General features: G+C 44.9%; 1 protein-coding gene across 1 annotated transcript; it reads right to left on the bottom strand.

Moving 5' to 3' along the window:
• Positions 1 to 1,564: 1,564 nt before the first annotated feature.
• On the bottom strand, positions 1,565 to 19,298 carry HDHD5 (haloacid dehalogenase like hydrolase domain containing 5). The gene is made up of 8 exons (XM_027073901.2): positions 19,035 to 19,298; positions 13,133 to 13,336; positions 11,961 to 12,073; positions 10,056 to 10,149; positions 8,690 to 8,723; positions 6,313 to 6,487; positions 2,648 to 2,836; positions 1,565 to 2,459 (listed from the first exon to the last, which is right to left on the bottom strand). The coding sequence occupies exons 1-8, from the start codon at positions 19,281 to 19,283 to the stop codon at positions 2,126 to 2,128; spliced, it is 1,392 nt and encodes a 463-aa protein (XP_026929702.2). The 5' UTR covers positions 19,284 to 19,298; the 3' UTR covers positions 1,565 to 2,125.
• Positions 19,299 to 19,799: the final 501 nt, after the last annotated feature.

Below are 19,799 nucleotides of genomic sequence, written 5' to 3'. Positions count from 1 at the left end.
CAGCTCAGCTCACGATCTCACAGTTCATGAGTCTGAGCCCTGTGACTGGCTCTGTGTTGACAGTGTGGAGCCTGATTGGGATTCTCTCTCTGCCCCTCCCCCGCTTGTGCATGCATGCACAGTCTCTCTCAAAATAAATCAATAAACTTAAAAAAAAAAGGAAGTAGACATAGGTCACGAGTAATAAGGACTATGGAAAAAATTAAGGAATTAAGAATGCTATTTGTTATAGGAAGTTAAGGGAGTCTTCTTGGGAGGACATATCCACCAGACACTGAACAAGTGATGAGGGGGGAAAGAGATAGAATGAGCCATGTGGACAGTGGAAGTAGGGCAGAGGGAACCATGAGTGCAGAAGCCCCGGGGGCAGGAATGGGTATGATGGATTGGCAAGGGAGCCAGCAGGGCTAGTACAACATGAAGGGGAAAGAACAGCATGTAGAGGCATTTGTGCTGCAGTAAAGAATGTGGGCTTTTCCTCTGAGATGAAAAGTCATGGAGGGTTTTGATCCTAGAAGAGGTCAAACTTAGGATTTTGCTTCTGGGCTACTGAGTGGAAAGCAGTGGGGAGGGAGGAGGAGATGAGGCAGGGAGGCCAGACTGGAGTGTGCCGCAACAACGCAGGCCAGAGGAGCCAACAGTCTGGAGCAGGGAGGCATTGAAGGCTGGAAAATGCTCACACTCGGTACATTCTGAAGGCAAAGTTGCAGGATGTGCTGATGGACTGGCCGTAGGAGATGAGAGAGAAGACAAGGGTGTCTAAGCCTTCAGCCTACTATCTTCAGTGCTGTGTCTACGGGGCGGGGGCTGCAGCAGGACCCAGAGTAGGACCCAGGCTGCTCAGGGTGCTAGGAGTAAGGTCAGACTGCACTCAGCTTTGGACACAGCCAAGCTCTGATACTTCTAGAGTGAGCACAGCTCATCACTCCCTCCTTTGTGAAACATGTTCACTCAGCTTCCTAGACTCTTGTGACTCTATTTCACTGGCCACTCCTTCTCAATCTCCTATGTTTCTTTCCCTCTGAATTACTACCAGGCATCCAAACAAAAGGGTCAGGAAGTCAGTGAGATATCAGAGAAGTAAAGAGTATTTTGAGAAGAGGGGAGGGAGTCATCAGCTTTGTGTCACATGCAAATGACTGCTGGAGTAACACAAGGGCAAGAAATGACCAAGGGATTTGGCAACACAGACCATGGAAAGTGAAATTGGATTGCTTGTAGAGGAAGGAATATAAGAAACACATTCTTTCCAGAATCACACAGGATTCTGTGTGATTTGTTCTTTCTGAACAAACCATAAGCAAGATCTTTTTTTTCCGTATCAGAGAAGTTGCCAAGTATATACCAAAGCCTGGGCATAACTAATTCCTAGACAGACCCAGGCTTTGCAGGTCGGGGGTGGGTTGGTGGTGGGAGGGAGAACAGAGGTAGGAAAGCAGAGACATCAGCACCTTATGGGAGCAAAATGGCACCAATCTCTTTGCTTCAAGATCACCCACATTGCTCACCCACTACTCTTCCCCCACCGGACTTTCTAGTACCTTCCAAGAAGCACTTCACAATAGACAGCATAATGAATTTTTATTATGATTATTTCAATTAAAAAAAATAAGCCCAGAAGTCTCTGGGCAATAAGCTAAAATACAATAAAAAGCAGTATCTTAGTGTTAGCGACATACCTTGCTGGCATGCAGTGACGCAGTAGTAGTAGTAGTGCCTTCAATGCAGGCAAGGCTCTGTAGAAATTTCCACATTATTTCCTACCACTTCCCCTTTTTTCAGAAGTCCCTACTGAAATGAGAGATGAAACTGAGGCACAGAGGTAAAGGAACTAGCCTGAGGTCAGACTGCCAGGAGAATCAGACAGGAACTGAGCCCAGAAAATCCTGACTGTTCTACCCAAAATGCTACCCAGATACAATTCTGTGGCTATTGCCCAGCAGGAGAAGAAAAACAGTGTCTTCTTCTAAGTGACCAGTTAATAACACCCCGTGGGGCGGCAGAAAGTGTCACAGGAAGCAGCCCTGACTTGATGCCCAGCGATCTGGGCCAGAAGCTAGTCAACAGGACTCCCGTAATGTTCCAGGCCCCCTCCTGCCCCCTTGCCTCCAATGCACAGCCCTCACTATAAAATCCAACCCTCCTTGTGGAAAACCAGCTGCACCGCCTCGTTCACATCATTCACGATGTGGGATGCCTCCATGAGCCCCGGGCTGAAGCTGAAGTCCCGGTGCCCGTGGAATGGAGCCTCCTCTGCACCCTGGACAGGCTGGGTAGGCTCTGGACCCTTGGGATTGTACACACCAGTGCACACCAGGATAGAGGCGCAGCTCTGCGTTGCTGAGGGTCGTTGCCTCCACAAGCCACCAGCCCCCTGCTTCTCTGCCCCATCATGCTTCACCATCTGCAGGTACTTGTGGAACAGGTTGGCACCGTAGACATCAGACATAGGATTATCACTGGCAGGGGTAGCCATACCAGAAAAGGAAAGAGAAAAAAAAACCCAGTTCAGTGTTACAAGGTAAAGAAAGCGAAGGACAGCTGTGGAACTGGCGTGCATTTGATACAAGGAAACAAGGGAGTGATCAGGTATGGAGGAAGAGCAGGGGGAGTCTTGAAAGGGATGAGAAGCTGGCGCAGCACTTACCCAATAGCATAGAGTTTCCGAATGGGGGCCACCCAGCCCCGCCTCTCCGCCTGCTGCCTGATCAGGTCCTCTGCATACTGGTAAGTGAGGACACTGGGTTTGCCCATCAGGCCTTCGTATCGCAGCTCTTTGCCCGTCATTTTTCGGTAAATGGTTTCCAGGCACAGCAAAAAGGTGCCATGGCCAAACCTGTCAGAGAAGAGAGCTCAGCAGTTCAGGCCTCCCCTCACAGGCCCTAAGCAGGACCCTATACCTTTCACTCCAGCACCCTGTTGGTGACAGGTAAGTGAACTTATTTCTAGTAAGAATGACATTACCTATTTTTATGACCTGCTGTTATCTACTAACATTTGTTGAGCACTAGAGATGGCATATCACACTTACCTCTCAGAATAACCCCATGAAAGAGCAGTCATTCTCCTCATTTACAGTGAGAAGACTGAGGCATAAAGATTAAGTAACTTGCCCAACATGGCAGAGCTAGGATTACAACCCAAGCAGTCAAGACTCAACAAACTGAAGTTTAAATTCAGCTTTAAATTTGTGGAGACTACTGGTTGCCATTCTCCCCTTCTTTCTCAGTGTCAATTTGCAGCTTACCATATTGTGACCCGATGTAAAAAGTACTCCCTTGCCTCCACTGCAGCGAGGTGAGCAGCCATGTGAATAAGCTACAGGCAAAGAGTCAATGAAATCAGAAGTGCTGGGCTAAACTATTAGCAAGTGTAAAATTGGGGAGTATAAAATTGTTCCATCCTTCCCCACTCCTTCCTGCTGCCTGGAATGCTGATATGGCGGCTGGAGTTCGGGCAGCCATTTTGGATTATGCTGTGAAGAGCCAAGGATTGCACAGCAGGAAGACAGAGGGAGCCTGTCCCAGATAGGTGGGACTTCCACACAAGCCCTGGACTGCTTACCACATACTTCTTTAACATGAGAAAGAAAGAAACTTCTATCTTGTTTAAGACACTTTTGTTTTGGGTTTTCATCCCTGGCTGCTAAACCAAATCTTAACAGACACTGTCCAACATATTAAAGTTGTATTTCACAAATCAAAACCACATTGAGATACCACCTCACACCAGTCAGAGTGACTAAAATAACAACTCAGGAAACAACAGATGCTGGCAAGGATGTGGAGAAACAAGAACCCTCTTGCACTGTTGATGGGAATGCAAACTGGTGCAGCCACTAGGGAAAAGTGTGAAGGTTCCTCAAAAAATTAAAAATAGAATTCCCTACGACCTAACAATAGCACTACTAGGAATTTATCCAAAGGATACAGGAGTGCTGGTGCATAGGGGCACATGTTACCCCAATGTTTACAACAACACTTTCAACAATACCCAAAGTATGGAAACAGCCCAAAAGTCCATCAACGGATGAATAAAGAAGATGCGGTATATCCATACAATGGAATACTACTTGGCAATGAGAAAGAATGAAATTTTGCCATTTGCAACCACGTGGATGGAACTAGAGGGTATTATGCTAAGTGAAAGAAGTCAGTCAGAGAAAGACAGATATCATATATTTTCACTCATATGTGGAACTTGAGAAAGTTAACAGAACACCATGGGGGAAGGGAAAGGGAAAAAAAAGTTACAGAGGGAGGCAAACCATAAGAGACTCTTAAATACAGAGAACAAACTGAGCGCTGATGGGGGCTGGGAAAATGGGTGATGGGCACTGAGGAAGGCACTTGTTGGGATGAGCACTGGGTGTTGTATGTAAGCAATGAACCATGGGAATCTACCCCCAAAGCCAAGAGCACACTGTACACTCTGTATGTTAGCTAACTTGACAATAAATTATATATTAAAAAAAAAAAAGAAAATTTAAAAATAATTAAAAAACAAATAAACTTGTATTTCAGTGTCACTTATTTATGTGACAAATTTTATTTTCAATTTTTAAATTACTGAATGAAAATTAATCTCAGGGTGCCTGGGTGGCTTAGTCGGTTAAGTGTCCGACTCTTGGTTTCAGCTCAGGTCATTATCTCACAGTTTGTAAGTTCAAGCCCTGCGTCGGGCTCTGTACTGACAGTGCAGAACCTGCTTGGGATTCTCTCTCTCCCTCCCTCTCTGCCCCTCCCTTGCACACGCTCTCTTTCAATAAATAAATTAAAACACTTAACAAAAAAAAAAGAAAGAAAATCAATCTCAAATTTAGTTTATAAACTGAAATTTGCCCCTGGCTATTCACTTCCAGCCTACATAACCAAACCCCTCTCACCTAGTGTCAGCACACACTAACTATAGGAAGAATACTTCAGAAAAAATATCTAACCTCAGCATACAGAAATATACGTTTTATAAAATATTTATTTATTTTGAGAGAGAAAGAGAAAGCACAAGTGGGGGCAGACAGAGAGAGACAGAAAGAGAATCCTAAGCAGGCTCCATGCTCAGCTCAGAGCCCCGATGCAGGGCTCGATCTCATATTGTGAGATCATGAACTGAGACAAAATCAAGAGTTGGATGCTTAACCGACTGAGCCACACAAGTGCCCCTGCAGAAATATATCTTTTAAAGTAACAAGGGAACACTTGTAACACTCATCTCTTTGGAGTTAATGAGGGACATGACTTCAGTCGCATCAAGTGTTGGGCCTGCTGCCCTCTGTTGATGGATCACTCACAGAGTGCACTGGGAATCAGTAAGTAGCAGAGAAAGAAAACTCTAGACTTTGGGCCTGCAGATTAAGAGCAGCCATACAGTACACAATAGCCATAGCTGCCCTTCCAGGAAGGCCCTCAAGGGCTAGGAAAAGCGCTGCCTAGACCGTTCTTAGCCTCCAAAAAGGACACGCCAGATGAGGTTTAAACAGCTGAGGAGAGAACATGGGCCTGCTCAATATCAATGTGCCTTTGAGAAAGTCACTTACCCACTGGGTCTCAAGCTCTCTGGCCTACACAATCATCAGAATAATTATTGCATACCCCGCCCTACATCTTAAGGGCAGAAAGAAACAACAAAGAACTCGTGCTACAGGGACAATGCAAGGAGCAGCTGTACTGCTGGCCTCAGAAGTCATCCATCATTTGGGCTCCATAGGCAAACACAGCATGTTCTGGAGGAGCCCAGCTGGCTCAGTCGGTGGAGTGCACAACTCTTGGTCTAGGAGTCATGAGCTCAAGCCTCACGTTGGGGATAGCGATTACTTTAAAAAATAAAAAATCTTAAAAAAGGGGTACTTGGGTTGCTCAGTCGGTTAAGTATCCGACTTGATTTTGGCTCAGGTCATGATTTCACAGTTCGTGAGTTCAAGCCCCACATCAGGCTCTGGGCTCACAGTGCAGAGCCTGCTAGGGATTCTCTCTCCCTCTGAAAATAAAATATATAAACTTAAAAAAAATAAAAATCTTAAAAAAAATAACATGTTCTGTTAAGATTCTGGAGGGCAAAGATCATGCGTTAAAGATCATCTCAACATATCTTCAATGTTCTGTAAGCTATACTTTTCATTTAATAATTAGAAGTGACCCATTGAAAATCCTCCCAGAAGATTAAGTTTCTGTGACAAATATGGGTTCTACTCAGGCAGGGGTCTGACCGCCCAGAGTACTGACCGCCCAGATGGTAGGAAACTGTCAGTAGGACCACCCAGGCAACAGATGGCAGTGGCCACCACAGTCAAACCCAGAGACTCTGTGTCCTCACCTGGGCATCCTGGCTTCAGCCATCCAAAGGAGATCCATGTTGCTGGCCAGGACAGGAAGATGGGGATAGGGGAATGTTGCCAGACCAGTCCCAGGGTTCCCATTGCTGAGAAGGACATCCATGATCAGCTGCAGGCTGGTCTCCCAGCGGATTGGCTCCCCAAGGAGGAGTACCCCTTTAAAGAGTAAAGGCATGGAGGTGAGGGTTGCAGGGCACTCTGCCTGCCCTCTGTGGCTGGCAGGAGGAAGGCCCTTAGAAGGCCAGCTGATGCCAGCTGGCACCACCCAACCACAAGCTCTTCCTCCACAGTATACACCCCTGCAAGGGCACAGTTCCCAGAACCAGCCTTCAAAGAGCCACTCACCCATTCACCAAGGTGAACAAAGCCCAGGACCCAGGAAGGCACTTCCTAAGGGCTCCCACTTTCACTTGTATTCGCCAGTACTTCACAGAAGAGGTGAAAACAAAGGAAACCAGCAGCCAAGTCTCAAGCCTGCTTCCTCCGATGGACTAATGCTCTCCTGACCACCTCACTCACAAGTACCTGGCAAAGGGCTCATCTTCCTCAGCCACTTGTCTCTGAGCCCCAGAGGCCTGTAAACCTAACAGCTAGGACAGGGGGATCCAGAGTGACACAGACCTGCATTCCAAGTCCCTGTTAATTTTCCTTTGTGAATGTGGGCAAGTTATTTACCTTCTCTAAGCCTCGGCCTTCCCAAGTATGTAATAACAATACCTACTATTGTTTAGGATAAAAATGATGTAATAAAGCACTTAACCCATGCTGGACACACAGCACTTAGCAAATGGTAGCTGCCAATATAAGCTACAAGGCCAGCGACTGAACAAAACCAGTGGTCTCAAGGGGGAAGTACTGCCCCCTAGGGAGGTGTTCTAGAAACTGGAGGGTGTATTTTATTTTTTATGTTTATTTATTATTTTTGAAAGAGAGAGAGAGAGAGAGAGAGAGCAAGCGAGTGGGGGAAAAGCAGAGAGAGAGGGAGACGCAGAACCCGAAGCAGGCTCCAGGCTCTGAGCTGTGAGCACAGAGCCCAACACGGGGCTCAAACCCACGAACTGTAAGATCATGACCTGAGCAGAAGAAGTTGGTTTCTTAACTGACTAGGTCACCCAGACACCCCTGGAGGATGTATTTTAATTGTAATGATCATGGCAAGGGATCATGGGAGGGGGCCAAGAATGCTAGATGCTCAGGACACTCCTACTAAACAATCAAAAACTGGCCCCTATTAACATTTGAGTGTTCCATCTGACATTCACAAAGGTGAAAAACCTATTTATAATTAATTGAGCTTAAGCCCTAATTTAATTCTACATGTAAACATAAAGTATTTTTTGGTAGAGTTTTCACATACACTCATTTTCCAAAAATGCAACTATCATGTAAGTCAAGAAAAGACTGCACTTTATCTTTCCAAAACTTTACCAATAGCTGTTCCCTATTTTGGAAAATCACTTCACCAATGACAATGCTGCCCCTAATTTCTGAGTCACAGATAAAACACACCTATATCACACCTATCACACTTATATCAGGCTGCATTTGTAGCTGTAACATTCATGGTGATTCCATGTTTTGTATTATTATTTCACTACTTTATTATGTCTTCTTGAATAATCATTTACATGTTGAAGTACATATTACCTTACTAAAAAATGTTTGTTTTATCTCTCCCTCTTACAATTAGGGCTTTAGGGGCAGCTAGGTGGTTCAGTCAGTTAAGTGTCTGACTTTGGTTCAGGTCATGATCTCATGGTTCGTGGTCTCAAGCCACGCATTGGGCTCTGCACTGATGGTGCGGAGCCTGCTTGGGATTCTCTCTCTCTCTCCCTCTCTCTGCCCCTCCCCGACTCACGCACTCTCTCTCAAAATACATACATACATACATACATACATACATATATACATAAATAGGGCTTATGTTGAACTAGTTAATTTTTAATATACAGTATTATTCAGTATGTATTCAATTAATATACAGTATCAGTGAACTTCACTGCAGAGTCGTAAAGAGGACATTATGGTATTTTTGTTATACAAGGGAGAACTGGGTTTAATGGAGCTGTGAAACGCTGGTTTAGATAACCTCTGGGGGCCTTTCCATGCTAAGATTTTCTACACTTACAATTTTTCTGGAATACTAAGGCAAGTGACATGGGGAAGGAAAGATTAAAAACAAATGTCTCAGAGGTAGTAAGTGGCAGATCTGAGACTAGAACCCAGACGACCTGACATCCAACGCCCCTAGCAACCCTACCAGTCTGTAGGCACAGAGCGGCACTAGGACAGCCTGGAGGGCCAAAAGGAGAAGCACCCAGAGCCACGCCTATCCATCCCAGCAGAGGACCTCATTACCTTCAATGGCAGGGAAGTCGTTCCTTAGAAGGGGCTGCCAAGAGACAAAGAATAGGCCCATTAATGCCACAGTCGCAGTCCACTACCAGACAGCCACACCACCAGTTTCAAGGGGTAGCAGGAGGAAAGACACACTTTAGACAGATCAAAGACCACCCCCAGGCCTAGTCCAAGCCAAGGAGAAGCCAGATAGGACTGAGGAAGAAAATTTACAAAGAAAAGTAAAGAGAGAAAGAGCAGGGCTACCACAGAACAGTCTGAGGGAACCCACATATGAAAGTCTCCCAGGAGGAAGGGCTAGTCAGCTGTCCTTCTTCAGGACAGGAGGTAAGTTATAAGCCAAGCAAGAGTCTAGAATCAGGTAGCTCAAATGAAGGTAAGCCTATGGAGAAAAGGGAGGCCATCAGGTCATGATGGACCATTTCTCTCAACATGAGATGAGGAGGCAGGAGTCTTCAGTTTACCAATCTCCTGGAGTCCGTTCCTTTTCTAGACTATTAGTCCTGGCACTACTACTAATCAACTATGTGACCTGGGGCAGGTCCTTTCCTCTGCACGGGGCTCAGTCTCTGAGCTGCTCTAAGATCTGTTCCAACTGTGACATTCGAGTTCTCCACATAATTTGCATGGTCCTAGAAGAAAGCTTTCAAAGGCAATGAAGTGCTCTATTCAATCAGAAAGTTCCAGAGAAAGGACTAAGGCTACATAAACAAAAGTTAAGCTTGTTTGTTTATAACTACATTTTTCCATATTTTGACAGTGGTTTGACTTAAACTGTAGGCCATATGACATAGAGTTCACATGAGAAAGGGGGGCCAAAGGCCATCAAGGGCGGGCAGTCATACTCTAAAAGATCAACGAGAGGCTCCGTAACTAGTGATCAGAAGAGATAACAAGTCAAACCAGTGGTTCAAATAAGAGCCAAACCCACAAGGAATATGGACATACTCAGAATTGCTGGTTACTTTTAAAAGCAAGCTGTTTCTCATAAGGACAACTTTCCACAGCAAGCTTCAGTATAAAGTAGCAGCAATGATTAATTTCACAAAGGTTAATGATTCTCCCAAGCAACACTCAAAAAGCCAGTTTGTAAAATATAAAACTCCTCACTGGAAATGCTAAGGCTTTGAAAGGGATTCTCAGCTAATTACAAATGATGCAGAAAGGAAAGCCCTTAGGAGCCAGTTGCTCTTCTGGGCCATCCTTGTGTATCTGGGGAACAAAATCCTTGGCCAGATATGCCTCTCCAAGATGGATAAGATGAAGTTCTTAGTGGGAGGGGTTGCAAGGCTGGTAAGAAGAACCCATGTGGGGAATAAGAGGACAAAACTAAACACAAGACACCCAGGAGCATGCTCATTATTACCGTGGTCTTTGGCCGCCGCTGGAGATCCACCATGTCAAGCACAGGAAAGGCCATTCGCAGCTCATCCACAGTAACCACATTCTCAAAGCCCAGTCTACAGCAAGATTAGGAAAGCAAAGCTGGACACTTCTGGGAGATGCCTCTAAGGTGAGGGGAACCAACACAGTCCCAACCAAACTAGTCCACCCAATCCCCAGATAGGAGTAAACCAGTGAGAGCCCAGACACAGCCCCGCAAGGCTCATGGCAATCCTGGAGGACAAGCCATGACTGCACAGGCAGAGCATGTATGCACACCATCATTGAATGCATCGGTGGTCACTGGGCACACTCTGGTGCCAGGTCCTATGCTGGGCACTACCAGGGCACAGAAGCACACAAGAATCTCTGGCCTCAAGCTCACTACATGCCCAGGGCCCATTTAAACCAGCACTCTGTGAACAGTGCTGCCACACGTGTTGAGTTCAAAAGAGGAGACTCCTCAGCGGGCTGGTAGCTGGACAGAGTCTAGAGAAGTCAGACGTGAGCTAACTCTTGAGGAGAAGCCAGATTCAGACAGTTTGGGGAGGCCACGAAGAGTGGAATGCCAGTGCCAACCAACCTCACGTCTCCAAGACCTGCCTCCATTTTCTTGCCCTCAATTCCCACTTAAAATCTTAACTGGGCATGGTTTCAGATTACTTTCAAAATGAATCTCTCAAAAATGCTTCCATTAGATCACCCTAACAGCAACAACACCTGCAATGACTCTCCTGCCCACATAAGTAAGTTCGCTGGCCTCTTGCCCTTACTTCTGAGGTTTCCTTTCCGAGACACCACTCTTCCTCTTCTCATTCCCCACCCTGTCCCAATCCAATCTCCTGCTTTGGGGATCCATGTCTTCCCTGCTCTCTTCAGCATCCTTACCTCCTTCCCTGCATGGAAAACCATAACCATCTCCCGTGGCACAGCCACATCCCTCCATGAAGCCACCAGTCATTCCCACTCCCAGATCCTCCCTTCCCAACACCTGTGACTCTCAGAACCTGTACTGCACTCCTTGGTCTTCAATCATGTATCATCTTAAACACTCCTGCATCCTTTCTGGGTGTGCTACTCCTACCTCCTCAAGCATGAACCTTTTGAGGAAGACACAGCCCCATGTGCTTCTCTTGGTCTCCCTGCCCCTGCAGAGCACACAGCACAGGGCTGGTACAGAGGAAGTGCTCAACACAGGTTCACAAAATAAGCAAATGAATAAGCTGCTTGAGTGCAGGGACCAAGTCTTCTGCCTCTTGAGTGTACACACACCCAAAAGGTTCACTGTAGATATTAGTTGATAAGTTGATTGAGCACCCCAAAGAACAATGCTAGAGCAGTCGTTCCCAAACCTAATTAGTTTTCTCTTTTAACATACAGATTGCTGATTTTTAATCTCAGACCTAGTAAACCAAGAATCTATATATATATTTTTTAAGTTTATTCATTTTTGAGAGAAAGAAAGCATGAGCAGGGGAGGCGCAGAGAGAGAGAGGGAAGGGAGACACAGAATCCGAGAAGCAGGCTCCAGGCTCTGAGCTGTCAGCATACAGCCTGATGCGGGGCTTGAACCCATAAACTGTGAGATCATGACCTGAGCCAAAATCAGGCACTTAACCAAGTGAGCCACCCAAGTGCCCCCAAGAACCTGTATTTTAAGCTCCCCAGTAGATTCCAATTCAGTGGGCTGGCTTTTGGAAACTATCAGGAACCAGGACCGGCCATACCTGGGAGCCATCCTCCCTCCCTCCAGAGCCTACCACATATCCCATAAGCTCTGGCACCATGCAGTCAGAACACCTCACTATGGTCCCCCCTCAGCCATGGAAGGAAAACTCCAGTCCTGTCCTCTCCTCTTCAGCCAGAGCAAGAATCACCAAAAGGATACACTCGGGCATTTTCCACCAGGGGCCCCTGCCCAGACACCAGCATCCGCTTGTTGTGATATTGGGAGAAGAGCTTCATGGGGCTGTGAGAGAGAATGACTTGGTCTGGCTCCACCTGTACAGAGAGCCAAAGACAGAGGACAGCAGAGGTGACACAACAGTTGAAAATAATGGGGAGATAGGTGGCTTCTTTCACTTAGAAAGGAAAAAAATCTGTGCAGAAAAAAGGTGGGGGCAGCCTTTTCTGGCACCTGGACACTTCTAGACACTACCCAAACAGGTGTGAAAAGAACCTACTTCGGCTCTTGCCACAAAAAACAAACAAGCAGGAAATGCCATTAGTCGTGGGTTCTGACCACTCACCAAACCTGTTCTCAGTTCCTCCAACTGGAGACCACAGGGTTTATGTGCATGTTCTTTGTCATTGTCACAGAAATATGTCTCTGACTTTGACTTTCTGTTTTCAGTTCTACTTAAAGACTTAACTTTTTAACATTTATATAATACAAACTCCAACAATGCAGCCAATATTCACAATGTTTTTGGAACCCTCTCTGGAAGGCACAGAAGGGAACCAGTTGTACTCTTTTGGTCTGCATTCACCCCCAAGCAATGTTGAACCCAGTCAATCAGCCACTTTATTTATTCTTTTGGTTCCAAAGGGCTGTTTCCAAAAACTAAATCCACCCTTAACAAAGAAGGATGTGTCAATGTTGATATACCAAGTGGAGCTCCAAATGGGCAAAAAGGGACTGCTTTTGGGGGACAGTGTTCATTCAGTTGTGTACAACTTATTTATGAGAAACAAGAGTGCCACCTGGTATACAGAGATTTAGGAAAATGTGACCCTTGCTTTCCAGGGGCTGACAATCCAAAACAGACAATCCTGGTGCCTAGAAAAGAAATGGATATAAAGACAGCAGACTGAAACTATCTAATCCATGGGCAGGATTTTTGTGCTCAACGCATAATGATATATAAAAAAATGCCCATGCTGATGAGGCTCTACTCATGAGTCTAAGCTTGAACTTCAAGTTATTTTCTAGTACTGACCCAACTGGCCATGCCCGAGGGCTATGCAACACTGCCCGAACCCAGGAAAGGCAGCTTAGAGTTGGAAGGGGGGTGCCACCAGAACCACGTCTTTGGGCTTCCATGTCTCCACCTGCCTCACCTTGAACCCCAGCAGGGCTGACAGCTCCTGGGCTTTGCTCTGTTGTAAGATGTTCCCAGCATTCGTGACAAAGACCACGGGCACCCGCAGCTGCCCATGAGAGTTCACCAGCCTACGGAATGCTTCCAGAGCAGCAGGGATCACTCTGTGACCCCGCACCAGCACTCCATCGATGTCCAACAGGAACCCAAAAGTGGGCGCGCTCTGCACAGTGGAAAGAGAATCACCACAGCGTGAGTCAAGAGGCAAAGGGGAAGAAGGAAAAGACTCTTACAAAGTGGTGTGCCTCATTATCCCCAGGTCACCTAGAGCTTTGAATAGAAAATGAGGACATGGAGGGCGCCTGGGTGGCTCAATCGGTTAAGCATCTGACTTCAGCTCAGGTCATAATCTTGTGGTTTGTGAGTTAGAGCCCTGCGTCGGGCTCTGTGCTGACAGCTCAGAGCCTGGAGCTGCTTCAGATTCTGTGTCTCCCTCTCTCTGCCCCTTGCCTGCTCATGCTCTGTCTCTATCAAAAATAAATAAACATTAAAAAAAAAAAAAGAAAAAGAAAATGAGGACATGGGATTTCTGATAAGGCAAATCCATCTATAAAAATGAATTAGTCCCTTGTCATGTATTTTTAAGGATATAAGTATTTGGTTAAAACTATCTTTACATAATTAATATAAAAGAATTTTTAAGTGGAAAATACAGAAATTCAAAAACATTCCAGCACTTTAACATAACCAATCTCATCTCTTTGTTTTCTCCCATCCAAGTACTAACCAGGCCTGACCCTGCTTAGCTTCTGATTTCAGATGAGATTGGGTGTGTTCAGGGTGGTATGACCATAGACTCTTCTTTTTCTATTCTTATGCTTATCACATAGCTACAACAACACTTTATATGTTCGATTTTACATCCTGTTCTTCTTGCTTGACATTCAAATATTTTTATCTGTTACAACAGCCTTCATAATCATCTTTTACAATTTTATTACAACACACACGAAGTTAAAAAAAAAATTCAATTGCTATAGATGATATAAAAAATTTCTCAAGTTTCTTGTCTCCTTCTTCCACTTAGTGTTGTTTCCTATCTTGTATGTTTCCAGGAACTTTTTATAAATCTATAGTAATAACTTCTTATCTGTTAACTAACACACAATGGCATTATATTTTATTTTCTTTTCCTTCTGACCTTTTTTTTTAGATACCTTTTGGTATCTCTTATTTATCTTTCCATATCAATATACATAGTTCTATCTCCTAAACATCATTTCTAGCTACATAATTCTCAGTGAATACTCCACTAACATTATATTTCCCCCTATTTTGGATACTTACGTTTTCCTACATTTTTGCTACTATGAATAATGTTATAAAGAACTTCTTCATGATTACTGGTTTTTCCTTAAGCTAGATTCATAAAAGTAGGAGTAATAAGTCAAGAGTGCAGGGGCACCTGGGTGGCCCAGTCAGTTAAGTGTCTGACTCTTGATTTCGGCTCAGGTCATGATCTCGCAGTCTGTGGGATCAAGCCCCACACTGGGGCATGGAGCCTACTTGGGATCCTCTCTCTCTCTGCCCCTCCCCTGCTTGTGTTCTCTCTCTCAAAATAAATAAATACACTTAAAAAAAAAAAAGTCAAGAATGCAAACATTGTGGGACTCCTGGGTGGCTCAGTCAATTGAGTGACTGACTTTGGCTCAGGTCATAATCTCACAATTCATGAGTTCAAGCCCCCACATCAGGCTTCTTGTCAGTACAGAGCTCGCTTCAGATCCTCTGTCCCCATCTCTGTCCCCTCCCCCCTCTAAAAAATAAATAAACATTTAAAAATAAAATAAAATCATCTTAAAAAAAAAAGAGTACAAACATTTTAATGATGTGTAACCTATTGACAAACGTTTTCTAAAAACATGTATCAGGGCACCTGGATGGCTCAGTTGGTTAAGCGTCCAACTTCAACCCAGGTCATGATCTCTCACGGTTCATGAGTTTGAGCCCCACATTGGGCTCTGCACTGACAGCTTAGAGTCTGGAGCCTGCTTTGGATTCTCTGTCTCCTTCTCTCTCTCTGCCCCTCCCCTGCTTGTGCGCTCACTCACATGCGCTCTCTTTCTCTCTCAAAAATAAATAAATACTAAAATAAAATAAAAATGGGGCACCTGGGTGGCTCAGTCGGTTCAGCATCGGCCTTCAGCTCAAGTCATGATATCACACACAGTTCATGGGTTCAAGTCCCGCATCAGGCTCTCCTTGCTTCAGATCCTCTATGTCCCCCTCTCTCTGCCCCTCCCTTGCTCATTCTCTCTCTCTCTCTCTCTCTCTCTCTCAAAATAAATAAACAAACTTAAAGCTTAAAGTAAAAAAATAAAAACATGTGTCAACTTACACAGCCACTGGTAATGCACTTTATGCTTGCCGATAATAATTTTCATATGTATCAAAGAGTTTGTTAATTATCAAAGGTCCTGTTAATTTAAAAGTTTAAAAATAATGGTATCTCTCTCAATATGTATTTCTTGGAACTTATAAAGTTGAACATTGTCCTTTTTAAGTTTATTTATTTTTTTTTAGTAATCTCTACACCTAACATGGGGCTACAACACACAACCCTGAGATAAAGAGTCACATGCTCCTCCTACTGAGCCAATCAGGCACTCTGAACGTTGTCCTTTTTTTAAAAAAAAATCATTCTTTGGACGCCTGGCTGGCTCAGTTGGTGGAGCATGTGACTCTTGACCTTTGGGTCATGACTCCAAGCCCCACACTGAGGAAAGAGATTACTTAAATTAAAAAAAATTGTTTAGGGGGCACCTGGGTGGCTCAGTCAGTTAAGTGTCCAACTCTCAATTTCGGCACAGGTCATGATCTCAAAGTCGTGGGATCAAGCCCTGCAGAGGGCTCTGCACTGACAGCGCGGAGCCTGCTTGGGATTCTCCCTCTCCCTCTCGCTCTGCCCCTTCCTCCCTCTCTCTCTCTCTCAAAAATGAACATTAAAATAAAAGGATAGGATATTAAGTTATATTAAGGAATTACTAATGTTGTTAGGTATGACAGCATTGTAGTTATGTTTAAATGTCATTTCTACACACAGAAGAATCTGAGGGTAAAGTGATAAGAAATCAGCAATTCATTTTAAAATCTTACAGCTGGAAAAAACAAAAAATAAAAAAATAAAAGCTTAACACTGGAAAAAAAGAGAGGGGAGGAACATAAACAAAGCAAGTGTGGCAAACTGTCATTAACTGCTAAATCTGGGAGATGGTTATATGGGTTCATATTATTGGTTTTGGATTTTTGAAAACTTACATAGTTAAAAAAAAATAAAATGTCTCATTTGTGCTGATGGCTACAAAATTTAACCATACATAGTTTTAATGCCCATATCCTAAATAGCCACAAAAGTTGCTCTCTTAGAAATAAGAATCCACAGACCCTGCTACCGAAAACCTTTTTCAGGACAATTTAGCAATGTCTTTAAGGCTCCCTCATCTCTAACTATGTAAATGAGTAATCATACACCTCCAACCCTTAGATGAATGTATACAGAGAAACCAAGCACTCAGTAACAAGAAAGTGAAGGTACAATTGTAACAAATGTGCCACATTAACACCCAGATATTAGTAACACAGGAAACTGGGGGAAGGGGGAATATATATAGGATTCCTCTACAGTTTCTGTTCAATTTTTCTGTAAACCTAAAACTTTTCTAAAAAATAAAGTTTATTAAGTTCTTTAAATGAAGTTATCTATATAGAAAGAGACCTTTCTTTTTTTTTTTTTTTTCATTTTTCTTTTCATTCTCTTCTGTATCTGTGTTCTGATTTTTCTTCTGCTATCACTTGTTTTTGTTATCTTTTGTTTTTAACTAGTCCTGGGTATTAGGCCAAATCCTAAAGTTCTTATCTGTGGCACTGATAAAATGTATGGTTTAGGTTTGGGTTTTATTTTTAATGTTTATTTTTGAGAGAGAGACAGACAGACAGACAGAGAAAGGGGAGGGGCATGGAATCCTGAATCTGAGCTGTCAGAGTCTGATGCAGGACTCAAACTCACCGGCCCCAAGATCATGACCTAAGCCGAAGTCAAGACACTTAACCAACTGAGCTACCCAGGTGCCCCAAAATGTGTGGTTTTAAGATTAGTTTGAAGTGAAGGGACCACTAAGATGTTCCTTTGTATTTCTGCTTCTAACCTGGAATTGGTTTGGTATGTTTTCAACAACAGCATTAGAACTGTCTACTTTACTGTCTACTCCAATCACTTCCACATTTAAGAGAACTTACTATCTGCCAGTCATTGTGCAAAGTACCCTACATATATCAGAGAAAATACCCTACAGATATTCTTACAAAAACACTGCATGGTAAGTAATATCCTCAATACATAGATGGAGAAATTGAAGCTTAGGAAGCTAAGTAATTTGCCTTAAGTCATTTAGTAAACAGTATAGGCAGGATTCAATTCTAAAGCTAGTACTCTGAAATGCTGATGGTACATGCCTTTCTTCCCTTTTTCTACTCTATCAGAAAGTCACTTGGAAATATCACCTGCAAAGACGCTAGAGTCAATACAATCGTTATAAGACAAAAAGTCCTTTTACCAAAATAGTCTCATTCCATGCTTCCAGCATGGCCACTTTTAGCTCTGTGGCACTAGTCAAGTCACTTAACTTCTTTGAATCTTAGCTGCTCCATATGCAAAAATGAGAACAGTGATAACATAGCTGTTAGGAGCTAGGACTCTGGCACCATACTGCCCTGGATTCCGGATTCTACCACTTACCAGCTGTACACCCTTGGGAAAGTTGCTTAACCTCTCTGTGCTTCAGTCCCTCCATCTGTAAAATGGAATAACAGTACTTACCTCATAGAGTTGTCATAAAAATTGTATATATTAGTAATTGTGAAGTGTGTGGCACAAAGTGCTGTTTTTAAAAATAAGTATTTAAAATTATCAAAGGGTTACCGTGAAAGCACTACATAAATGTATATTATCATCATTACACATAGAAATTGTGATTTTAGAAAACGAAGTGATCCTCTTAAAAAAAAAAAAAAAAAAAAAAGACAAATGGCCCAGGGGGAAGTGAGGGTGCCAGATCTGACTACCTGCCTTATTAGGGTCCTGGCACAGTTGTCCACCAGCTGTTTGACCTTACAAAGAAAAGTACTTAAAAACTTGACTCCAAGCTCCAAGCTTCAGCTTCCTTACTGCAGGGTTATATCTACCTCCAAAGTTGTGGAATTATCACTTAAGCACCGGGACAAATTGGAGACCCTGCACCAGTTCTCTTCCTCTAGCCCCTCAGAGCTTCCCCTACATTCTGCATGTAACAGAGGCTCATTATAAGCACGGCCCACAAGCGAATGGAACCAAAGTAAAAAAGTCGCACAAAACCCACATTTATCTCTGGGCTGTCCGTTTACATAGGCGCGGATCCCAGAGGGGAGTCTATCGCGAGTCCCCAAATCTCTTTCAAATGTAGCTGAAATATCAAAACCGAAAGATTCTCATCCTGAAAAATCACAGAGTAAATGCAAGAATCACACTCTGACCAGGAAAACAGAAACACAGAAATTGCGGAGTAACTTTGGAGACGAAAGCAGCGAACGGCCAAGAAACAATCCTGGTGCGCGTTTTGGGTTTGTTTTGTTCATTCTCTAGCTGGAGTAACTTTTCTTTCAGGCCGAAGGCACGGCAAATCGCCTGACTGAGGGGGAGGCGGGACGCGCTAGGGACACTCGTGCTCTGGGAAAGAACGAAGCGCACCGAGGTCAGTGGCCTAGTAAAAGCCATTTCCCAGGAGGCCGGGGATGCCGGAGTGGCCCGGCCCCTCCCTCCCTCCCGGCGGCTCCGGCCCCATCCCCAGCCCTGAGGACCTGCTCGGTGGGAACCTGGATTTTCTCACCTGTGCGGAGTCCGCGGCGTAACCTCTTCTGGGGCAGCGGCCCCGGAGCCCCGCCGCCGCGCGCGCCGCCCCCCACCAGAGCCCCGGCACCGCACCGACCGCCGCCAGGCTGCGGAGCACAGCCATCCGGCCGCCCGTCGCGCGCACGTGCAGACAGTCGCCACGGCCCGCGGCCGTCCCCGCCCACGTCCCCGCTGCGCAGCCAATCAGCGGCCGGGGAGCTCTCGGGCCGATCGGTGCCCGAGACATCTCGGGAGTTGTAGTCTCGTGTCCGTGTCTGGAGGCCCGGTGAGGCGCGAGCCCGTTGGGGCTAGGGGTGTGACTGAGTTCTGAGTCAAGCTGGGCACGGGGTTGAGCACGAGCGGGGCGGGGCAGGCCAGGGGCAGCGGCAGAAACAGGGGCCGGGACTCAACCAGGTGCAGAAAGTTCTTGCCCGACGAGCCGTGGTGGGGGTTCTGTTGGAGCAAAGAGGCGCAGGCCAAGTCTGGCCCTTAGTAGACGGACACTTGGGGTGACAGGCCAGTATGCACGGCCTATGTACCTGCGGACTTCCTGGAACCTGCGTTTCAGACTGAAGTCCCAGCTCCCTCAACCTTCGGTGACTTTATGAGAGAAAAGAAACTGTGTGGAGGGAATCAATCCTTATTTGCAAGGGGGAGGGAGAGGCAAAGTTTTCTTTTGATGTTCAAGTTCCCTGAACACCAATCAAGGAATTCTTGTAGGATACCAATTATTCATTCTTGTAGTCTTTCAGTAAATATTCGC

Source organism: Acinonyx jubatus, chromosome B4 (assembly GCF_027475565.1).
Source record: "Acinonyx jubatus isolate Ajub_Pintada_27869175 chromosome B4, VMU_Ajub_asm_v1.0, whole genome shotgun sequence".
Lineage (NCBI taxonomy): Eukaryota > Metazoa > Chordata > Mammalia > Carnivora > Felidae > Acinonyx > Acinonyx jubatus.
Note: the sequence above shows the minus strand (reverse complement) of the source record. Positions and strands in the feature narration are given on the sequence as shown.